Source organism: Elephantulus edwardii, unplaced genomic scaffold (genome assembly GCF_000299155.1).
Source record: "Elephantulus edwardii isolate Elephantulus edwardi_28Jun2011 unplaced genomic scaffold, EleEdw1.0 scaffold00015, whole genome shotgun sequence".
Classification (NCBI taxonomy): Eukaryota; Metazoa; Chordata; class Mammalia; order Macroscelidea; family Macroscelididae; genus Elephantulus; species Elephantulus edwardii.
Genome location: NW_006399765.1, coordinates 8,597,401 through 8,608,506, shown reverse-complemented (window position 1 = coordinate 8,608,506; position 11,106 = coordinate 8,597,401). Strand labels below are relative to the sequence as shown.

General features: G+C 37.8%; 1 protein-coding gene across 1 annotated transcript in view; it reads left to right on the top strand.

Annotated features, from left to right (window-relative positions):
• The window catches only part of LOC102843736 (ubiquitin-60S ribosomal protein L40-like), a 4,322-nt gene extending 4,231 nt beyond the window's left edge, over positions 1 to 91 (top strand). Inside the window, exon 2 of the mRNA XM_006881491.1 lies at positions 4 to 91. Within this exon, the coding sequence (XP_006881553.1) occupies positions 4 to 91 (88 nt within the window). The remainder of the gene's footprint in view (positions 1 to 3) is intronic.
• Positions 92 to 11,106: the final 11,015 nt, after the last annotated feature.

The following is an 11,106-nucleotide window of genomic DNA, read 5'->3' as shown; positions in this document are numbered from 1 at the left end:
TTATGCTCGCCTGCATCCCCGTGCTGTCAATTGCCGCAAGAAGAAGTGTGGGCACACCAACAACCTGCGCCCCAAGAAGAAGGTCAAATAAGAGCCCTCTCTTCACTGGCTCCCTTGCCTCTTGCAGGTGGCCTTCTTCTGAGCCCCATGACCCTGGGCCCTCAATAAAGTCTCTTTCATTGAACTGAAAAAAAAATCCTCAGATTCAACGATCAATAAGCAAAATCATGGTAAGTGGAGAAGTTGAAGTTTTCCACAATTCCATTTTACTTAGATACACAATTGACACCTACAGAAACAGCAGTCAAGAAATCAATGTATTGCAGTGAGCAAATGTATTGCAAAAAGTCTCTTTAGAGTGTTAAAAAAGACCCAAGCCAAACACCAAAAACATCCAAAGGCATCGCATTGAAGACAAAGATTCTCCTGATCCAGCCCATAATATTTTCAATTGCCTCACATGCATGGAAAAGCTTGACAGTGAATAAGAAAGACAGAAGAACTGATACGTTTGAATTGTGATAGTGTGAAAAATAATGAATATGCCACTCCCTACCGGAAGAATTAACACATCTTTCTTGGATGATGTACAGCTAGACTGCTTCTTAGACATGATGATGCTAAAGTTTTGTCCCAAATAGTTTGCACATGTTATCAGGAGAACTCAAGAGGAAGACATCATGGTTGGTAAGTAAAAGGTCAGTGAAGGAAAGAAAAGATCTTCCATGAGTTGGACTGATACAGTGGGTGTAACAGTGGATTATAACATAGCAGCAATTGTGAATATAGTACATCACCAAACATCATTTCACTCTGTTGTACATAAAATGGTCATTATGAGTCAGAACCAATATAATGGTCCTAACAAAATAAAATACAGGAGGGAAAGGAAGACACTGAGCTTTACTACAATTTTAAAAACAAAAAAAAAAACACTTAAAATTTTTTTCCAGGAAGATCTCATACATTTGGTTTCTAAAGCTGTAAATCTTTGAGGAAGCCCACTGCCACGTCATTCTACTGTGAAGAACTTGGTGGGTTTGATCCACCAACATTTTGCTTAGCAGTGAGTACTTTAATCATTGCATCACAAAGGCTCCTATTCATATATATATATATATACATATATATGCCTACATAGAGAAATTTCCAGGCATAAACTGTTTTTCACATCCAGGGCGGCATCTATTAATTGAAACATGTCCATTGGTATTCCATTGACAATGAAACATGTCATTGGTATTCAATTGCTATTCCTGGGGCCTTATTTTTTTGCCAGTACCTTCAGTGTAGCTTGAACTTCATCCTTCACCACCATTGTCTCTTGTTCATATGGTATGTCCAGAAAATTTTCAGTGTCAACTAAATCTTTTTATTGTAGAGATTCTGTGTATTCCTTCCATCTTCTTTTGAAGTTTCCTGGATCATTCAAGATTTTGCGCATAGCGGCTCTCAGTATTGCAACTCAGGCTTGAATTTATTTTTTAATTCTTTCAGCTTGAGAAAAGCTGAGTGAGTTCTTCCCTTATTCCCTGACTCCAGCTCTTTGCATATTTTATGACAATATTTTGCTTTTTTTTCTCGCTTCCCTTTGAAATCTTCTGTCCAGCTCTTTTACTTCTACATCTCTTACTTTTGTTTTGGCTTCTCAACACTCCAATGCAATCTTCATAGTCTCTTCTGGCATCCATTTTGGGTTTTTTCTTTCTTCTCCTCTTTTTAATTACCTTTTGCTCTCTTTGTGGATGATATCTCTGAGGTCCTCCCACAGTTACTATGTGCTCAGCAATCTATACCAGGAAATTTGGAGAACAGCTGCCCGGCCAACTGACTAGAAGAGATCCCATTTGTCCTTATGACCAAGAAAGGTGACCCAACAGAATGTGGAAATTATAGAAAAATATCATCAATATCAAATGCAAACAAAATATTGTTGAAGATCATCCAAAAATGCCTAGAAGAGCACACTGACACAGACAGGAACAATATAGGACAGGGTTCAGATCTGTTGTTCATAGGGTGGCTGTGAGTTGTACTTGTCTCAATAGTATCTAACAATTTAAATTGAAGTTATCCCATAACCATCATCTACAAGTTACTTAATTCATTATCACTGCAATTCGTGGCTCATATATGACTATTTAAGAGGAGCTAGTGATGAAATTAGATAAAATGTTGATAAAACTACAAAAGTTCCTTTATGAGGCATTCCCTTTGTCCAAATTACTCTGCTTTAAAAATAATTATTTTTAAGGAAGAGCTAGTCTCCATAAAGCTATTCTGGATAACAACAGTGCTCAGAAACCATTACACTTAGTTCTTGTTAAAAAACTGTACTTGTGCACTGCACATTTTACTGTGCAGACGTGATAAATAAAATTTTCTCTTTGTTTATTCCCAATAAAATCAAGGGAAATTATAACAATACTTTTAAATTCCTCATGGAATCCTTTCAACACATATCATTAATAACCAAAGGCATACCATTAATTTCAGAAGAGCTCTGATGGCTTAGTGGTAAGGAGCTGTGCTTCCAACCCAAAGGCACAAGATTCAAACCCACCCACTTCTCTGTGGAAGAAAGATAAGAAATATCTTGTGCAATTATACTACCTCTGAAAACTTGATGGGAAGGTCAGCGATGAGTCAGTTTCAACTTCACCGTTTGTAACAACATCATTAAATTCTTTTAAATCGTGTTACTTTTGTGTATATATTGGTCAGTCACTGTCTATGTTGTGTTTGCTTTGAAAGGATCTTCTGATATATCCTGATACAATATTCTTTTCTTAGAGTATCCTTTTCATTATGTAGGATTTCACACAGCTCTGATGCTTTAAGATGTCTTCTTGGATGTCACTTTGGTTCTCTAGCATGTTTTCATAAATATTTACAAGAAAGGCAGTTAGGGAGAACTATGATTTGATTGCAAATCAAATAATTGATTCAACAGAGTGGGATTTGTGGAAATTTCTTTCAGATATTTCCATACCTTTTTCTTACATGGTACTAGTTTAATTGTTTACAGAGATTGCTATCTCCAAACAATCCAGTGGTATTGCAGCTGTTGTGATGTGCCCTAGAGTCAGAATTGGTTCATAGCTGACCCTCCAGTGCATTTTCAGAGTCAGTTTAATCACATGGAAGGAAATGAGGAAATTACCCATTCTTCTCCTTCAGAGTAGCTAGTGGATTCAAACAACAAGCTTTCGAGATTGCAACACAGCTTTTAACCACTAGGCCATCAGAGATCCTTAAGTATTGTTACTGCTGTTGTGTACCACCTGCGGGTTAATAGCATGGGAGGAGAGCAGCTGGTGGGAGGAGTGCAGCTTCTTGCCACTAGGCTACCAGAGCTCCTTAAGTACTAGAAATTACAAAAGGATCTTACAGCGAATCCTGACCTACCCATCCTAATCCGCGAGTGTACAATAAACTCTGGGCCCGCTATGCATTTGGCCAAGAGAAGAATGTCTCTTTGAACAACTTCAGTGCTGATCAAGTAACCAGAGCAGTGGAGAACGTGCTACATGGCAAAGTGTGAAACCTCAACTGATATTTAAAAGGAGCAGTCCAAGCCAGGACTCTACCAAACTGAGTACAGTATGGCAAAACATGTTATTCTGTTCTCTATAAAGCCTGTGCTATAAAATGGTTTTAAAAAAAAAGTATCTTACGTTCCAAACAGTTATTTCTCAGGTATTCTTTGAGAATTTGGTATCTATTATCCAAAAATTTAATTGTTCATTATCCTAAAGCTTAAATTCCTGAGTATCTGAATCATTGTTGATGCTGACAGGCTTAGAAATTTTTGCATCCTGATTAAGAATATCGGAAATAAATTTCAGCTCCTGAAAACTTTGATGCAAAATTTTATTGGTTTGGGGTTGTTGCTCAATTATTGTCGTCATACAGTTCATTTCTTAATGGAGATTCTTTTAAAGTGACTTTTACAGAACCCTTCGAAAGGCTCACACTGTAATTAGCTGTGTTTAACTCAATAAAGCTTGGCGCTAGTTTAAAGGCCCATCTATGTCTTTCATCACGTTGTGAAACAACCCAGAATAACCATAAACATATCTAAATTTTTCACTATAAATTATCTGGACACCTAGATTGGAGTTATCATTCTGTGGTCCATTCTACTGGGGCCCTATAGAGCCCTGTACCCTGTACAGGTAAATAAGTCTAGGCTCAGAAATCTCTCATCCATTGGTTATGACACTGCTTCTTGGACAATCTCTTCCTGCTGCAGTTGCTATGGCAGTGGTCGCTCAGGATGATAGGGCTTGCTGCCTTGTATGCAGCTTCCCTGACTCCTCTTGGGCAGCCACCATCTCACCTGGGTCCTTTTTTTTCTTTTCAATTCCTTGATGCCAGGCACCGTACCAAACTGACTGCTCAGTGAAGTTAATTTTGACTCACAGTGACTCTTCATCAGTTTCTGAGGCTATAGTCATTTTTAAAAAAATTTTTGACTATTTTATTTACAAAATTCAAATACACTGTTTTCAAGATGAAGCTATAATCTTTAAGGGAAGAAACTGCTCATCTTTCTTACCTGGAGTCCTTTGAGGATTTGAACTGCTAGCCTTCAGTCTGCAGCCTGATATGTTACACATATCACTAGTACCTTTCAGAAACTGTTAGTACGTTGTAAGTATTTTTAAAATTTCCTCTTTATAACAACCTTATAAAAGTTAATGTTTTATGTCCTGTTCAAAACTTTTCAGTGGCCAAGAGTCAAATGACTCTCCAGAGGAAAAAAACAAGTCTTGGCTTTCTTCATGAAATATGACATAATCACTCCCTTGATGAGATGTGACAAAATGTAATAATTTCCTTGATGAGAATTTAACAAAAAGCAAAACTCTTCAATGCCACAGAGTCGCAACTGACTCATAGCTGAACCTCCACTGGCACATCTTCCTTCTGAGCTGCTAGTGAATTCAGACTATCAGAGAGGTACAGCCCTTTAGTTATCAGAGCAACTTCCTAAAAATTAGGCCAACAGAGCTCCCTGAGCCATTACATAATGTAATAATCATCATGTTGAGATCTACTGTGAGTTATCAATCAGTTGAAAGGGAGTTTCCTTGGCAGTATGGCCTATATCAAATATATAACAAAGTCTGCCAAAGCTTGCTTCCTTTTTGTTCAATCTAGATCCTGCATCTGCCTCAAAAGTCTGGTTTTCTTTTACCTGCTGATCCTTATTCTCCACACCTACATGACTAAGGAGAAGCCTCTCTCTTGAGATCTGATCCATGGAACTATTACTAGTTAAGTTCTCTCCACAGGCATATATATCTTCTCCTTTAGATAAATATAAATGTCTCTTTCTTCCTCTCTGTATAATATGCATATATATTTACTATATATATGCATACCTACATTTATTTATTTTTTCTTTTCTAGAAAATCCAGCCCAAAACAAAACACCCAGCCTAAGACTCTTGCTTTTAAGTGTTTGTATATAGCAATGGTGTAATAGTCACATTTTCAAGCCACCAGCATATCAACTGGCTCTCGAAATTCCCAAACATTTCCTATTGGTTCATGAATCAAGCCAGCTGCAGTACAACAGTGCCACTGTCATTAGCAAAGTAAAGAAAATTCATCACAAATTAGTCCTTTGTGCTTTGTCTTTCCAACAGAATCTGCCACTTTCCAGTTCACCCAGACAGTCCACATTCAGACAATAGAGAACAACTACTGGTATAAGAATGTGCCCTGCTTTTCTACACATCATCATCTCTGAGCAGTATGCCTTCTTTCTGGGAAGTTCTTCCATCCTTCCTCAGCTGGGCTCTGTACAAATGCAGCTAGCTACAAAGCAACTCCAGTCAATTCAACCAACAGTTGTTAAACCATCTCCAAACTTAAGGCAGAATACAAGTAGCTTAGGGGACAGAGTAAAAGAAAAAACAGTTCATGTTCTAAGAGTAGTTCATAATCTGGGGGTAAACCAGATATTTAAGGAACTAAATTGCATTACTGTCTAACTAGAGAAAGAATAGCTTAGACAATGTGAGGGGCTGATTCAACTTAACAATGGTGTGCAGGATTAGGCAGATGTCCTAGAGATTTTTAAGGACAGATATTTTCTAGATAAAGAGAGAAATAATTTGAGACTCATGGAACAAAATAAGAAAGTGAAGTAAGACATAAGGCTTCCTAGACTTCTGTAATGGAGATATTGCCTTCTCCTCTGTATGCCCCAAACCTCTTCAGTGGGAAACTACTACACTCCATGATAGCAGACTTTTCAATAGGCAAGTGGCAAAATAAATAAATAAATCTACAAATACACCCCAAACACAAGGGGAAAGATAACGGTCAACATTTAGAGAAATGTTTGCCAATATTTTTTACCTTTTGATTTTTATCAAATCATGGCCAATAAACTAGATCTTGATCAAAGAATGCTATAGAACTTGTTTCAGTCAGCATAAACACTGGAAAATGTAGCTAGAATAACTGGAAATGACAAAGCAAGTGGCATGTGGAGAAAAGTACATACAATAAAAATATAAGTAAGTGTAAATATTAAAAAAACCAAAAAATATAAATATTAAAAATTAACACTATCAGCTAGATTTATGTGGTTTATTTGTATTATCCTATTTAAATTACACCTTTGAACCGTAGTGTGGGAAAAGTATTGAATATATATACCAAAAGATTAGGGAGTTGAGCTGCCAACCCAAAGACAAATAGTTTGAATCCATCAGCTTCTCACAGAAGAAAAATGGGAAGCTACTTACTGGAGGTTAGTTATGAGTTGGCTTCTAGTAATTCTGACTTCTAATGATCCTATTGGACAAAGTAGAATTGCCCTATAGGGTTTCCATAGGGTTTATGGAAGCAAATGCCACATCTTTGTCCCTTTTAAAATTTCAGTTGCCACTCACTGCTCCCCTAAAGTCCTTATTTATTGAGTTAGAATCTGGTTACTTTCAGATATTCAAGCTAATCTCTTCATGCCTCCTCAAAAAATGATTGGTGATAATTAATTTTTTCATTAGCTATAAAAAAAAGAATTAGTTTATTACAGAAATCTTTTCAGAGATGCTTTGTCTTTCTGGGTTATTCATAATTCAGTCATTCACTTGCAAAATGGAATCACATGTTTTTCATACAGGATCACTGTGGGTGGATGCTTCTTTTGTTTGCCATCCATCATTTTCAAGGTATATCTCCAACTTGTGATGCCTTGTCAGCAGGATCTTCCTCCATGTTGCTAAGTTTGCTTAAGTCTCAAGATTTTTGCAATGTTATGCTTACTTAAATTCCTTATACTTTGGTTAGCAGATTTTCTTTAAAAAGGAGCATTATCATGCTTTCTTATTTTGCAATGTTTTTGTTCAGTCCTCTGGTTGTCAAGTCAAGATAAGATATTTTGGGGTAAAGGACATTTCTCAGATCCTCTGTGCCTGCTTTTAACACTCATTTATTTACATGTATTTATCAAAACTCATCTATTGATTGATATATCTAAGACCTGTGCACTTAATCATATATGAAATTTGCCTCAAAACAAAAGAAAAACTGGGGGGGGGGGAAAGGACTGTAACTGCTTAGTCCTAGTTAAGAATGTGAATGTGCTATGTTGAGGTGTTTTAGGTGAAATATACTAATGTTTACAACTTACTTCAGGATTTTTGTTTTTTAATGTCTACAATTTACTTTGTAAAAGAATACAAAGCATAAGATTGGTAGATGAGGGAAGCTCTAATGGCCAAGAGATAAGGAGCTGCACTGTCAACCCAAAGGTTGGTGGTGTTGTTAGGTGTGGTTGAGTATGACTTATAGTGACCCTATGAACAAAGATCCGAACCCTGTTCTATACTGTGCCATCTTCACACTTCCTGACACATAAGACCTCATTATGGCAGTCACTGCATCAATCCACCTGGTCGATGGTCTTCCCTTCTTTGCTGATCCTCCACTCTTCCTAGCATCAAGTACTCAAATGTATGAATTCAAACCCACCAGCTGCTTACTCAGAACTACCCTCCACTAGGTTTCTCAGATTCCCATCTTTTCTCTAAGATCATTAGGATTTAAATTTGAAGGTTAATAGCCTGACACATTACACTTTATATGCCACCAGATCTCCCCAAATAAACTGCAATATTAGAATTACCGCCATCGTGCTGTCATCCCATGAATTCTGACTCATGGAAATCCCTATGTAGTTGCCAACACTCATTTGCCCACTCAACAGAGTTTATGTGCTCAGATTCTAAGATTCAAGCCCTTTAGCTTAAAAATAAAGGCCTAACTAACCTACAACCATAAGAAGATAAAATAGATGGATGGGACCTTCTAAGAATCAAATCACTATGCACATCCAAAAACTTCTCCAACTGGGTAAAAAGGGAAGCCACAGACTGGGAAAAAGTATTTTTTGACATGTATTTAAAAAGTGTTTAATGACATGTCAGATAAGGGACTAATAACTAGAATTTATAAAACACTTAAGGACCACAACAAGATAAAGGTAAATAATTCAATTGAAAAATGGGCCCAGGATATGAACAGACACTTCACCAAAGAAGACATTCAGATGATTAACAAGCACATGAAGAAATGTTCAAAATCCCTAGCTCTAAGAGAGATGCAAATCAAAACAACTGGGAGATATCACCTCACCCCAGTAAGAAACAGCAAAATTTAACAGAACAGCAAGCAACAAATGCTGGTGAGGTTGTGGAGAAACTGGAACCCTTAAGTCACTGTTGGTGGAAGTGTAAAATGGTGTAAGCACTGTGGAAGGTGGTGTGGTGCTTTCTCAAAAAGTTGCAAATAGAGATACCATTTGACCCAGCAATTCCACTACTGGGAATATACCCCAAAAAGACCATAACGGCCACCTATACACACCCACATTTATTGAGGCTTTGTTCACAATAGCAATGAGTTGGAAACAACCTAAGTGCCCATCAACAAACAAATGGATAGAGAAGCTGTGGTATATTCACACAATGAAATACTACACTGAATTGAGAAACAAGGAACTCATGCAGTATTATTAAAAATGGGTGGTCCAGGGAGCTCTGGTGGCCTAGTGGCAAGAAGCTGCACTGCAATCCCAGAGGAACACGGTTCAAATCCACCAGATGCTCTGCCGGAGAAGGAGGCGCAATATTCTCCTGTACCAGTCAGATTTGATTTGACAGTACACGCACACAAAATTAAAAAGAAAAAAAAATGGGTGGTCCTGGAGGACATTATGCTGAGTGAAGTATCTCAGTCACAAAAGGACAAATACTGCATGGTGCCACTGTTGTAAAACAGGACTGACATGGGGGTTGGGGGGAGACTGAGGAAGATGGGTTCAATAATGTATACTGCATTGAAACAGATGAGGTAGAAAACTGTTTAAAAGGGATACGTGATTAGGCATTTTTGTCATGACGGGATTCCAGAGCTAAGGCTGCATAGTAAATTGGACGGGGGTGGGGGTGGGGGGGGAGGGATTGTAAAACAATGAAAAAATTTTTCTTTTACTTTTCCAAGAGGGTAGTGTATTGGGCGGGAGGGTTGGAAGGGGAGAAAAGTGCAACAATGAATGAATGGAAATCTAAAGTCTCTGTAAATTTTCATTGAAATTAATTTAAAAAAAAAGTTTTTCTTTAATAAAAATGTAGTATAAGGAATAAAATGGCTCAATGGAAAAAAAAAAGAATAAAGGCCTAAAATAAAAGAAAAATTAAAAGAATAAAGGCCTGCAATTTATTTCTGAAAATGAGGCATTAATATCCTTTGGAGCATGAAATAACCATGAGTTGGAATTACTGCACTGGTCAACATTCAACACTTATCGAAGGCAAAGGAGTGGTGTTGTTATGCTGGAAGAGACTAACCTTCTGTTAGGTTTTCAGAGGCAGTAAATTTCATGGAGATCGTCCACCTTTCTCCCAGGGGCCAGTTGGTAGATTTGAACGTGTTCCTTTGAGTTTAGCAGCATAGCTCCTTACCAATAGATCCAACCAACGAACGACTTAAGTCCTGAGAATCTCTTATAGACACTCTGTTACAGGAACTTATCCTAGCTTTTCTATTATCCAGCTTCATTAAAGAAGATGAAAAATAAGCTTTGAGAGGCTAAATTACTAGTCTGAAGCCATGTTTTACGTTATAGGAAAGCATGGGATTTTTATTTGAAACCTCGGTCCTTTAACATTAAAGTGTTAACAGACTCCTCCTATCAAAATTTTTGCTTTGAAAACATCTACATTTTAATTTGGGAATGAAAAAATTCTTTATAGACAATGGTTTATTTGTTCCTTTCCTTGTCGTTTAAATTACTGAGTAACAAACACCTGATTGCTTTGTAGACCCTGCCTGGCATCTGGAAAACTACACGTTGGAGTGCTTGGGAAAGGGGACACTTTCTGTAAACAAAATCTTAAATACAAGACCAAATTGTAATCTCAGAGAAGGAGGCATAAAGCTAATCAACTACGCCAGATTCGCGTTTTTCACCTTCTCTTTGCTTTTCCTCCATTTCTTCCAGGGTTTCTCAAATTTCGATAGTTAAGGTCGCGTCTATTCTATAAGATCCAAATGGCTGGGAAATCTAATTTTTATTTTTTTATCACTAGTCCGTTACCCCAGTCTTGTCTCTTCTTGCCTTCTCTTTTCTATGCCTTTCCCGTCTCTCATGTTCAGTGGATAACCTGAATATGATTATCCTAATGAGTCTCATCCTATGGCCATATGCTTAAAGCGACTCATGGCGACCTTGACATCCATCTGGGTGGTAAGCTCAAAGATTGGGGGAGGGAGATGGGCTATGAGGGGGAAACCTTACAGGAGGAACTATGAGACAGATTTGACCACTGAGAACCACTCAATGGGAACTTTTCTAAGAGATTGACAGGAACCGCACCAACTGTTTCTGCCCTAGCATATTTGCGCGGTCTCGCGAGACTTAGACATCTAGCGGGAGGGGGAGTCAAAGGCGGCTTTTTTTGTGGAGGGGGATGGGAACGTCTGTGGCGCAATCATTGCGCGAGATTAGGCCATAGTTACTGGAATATGGAGGGTGGAGAAGGCTGATCTTCGGTGGCATACTTAGATCTCGCGATATTTCGG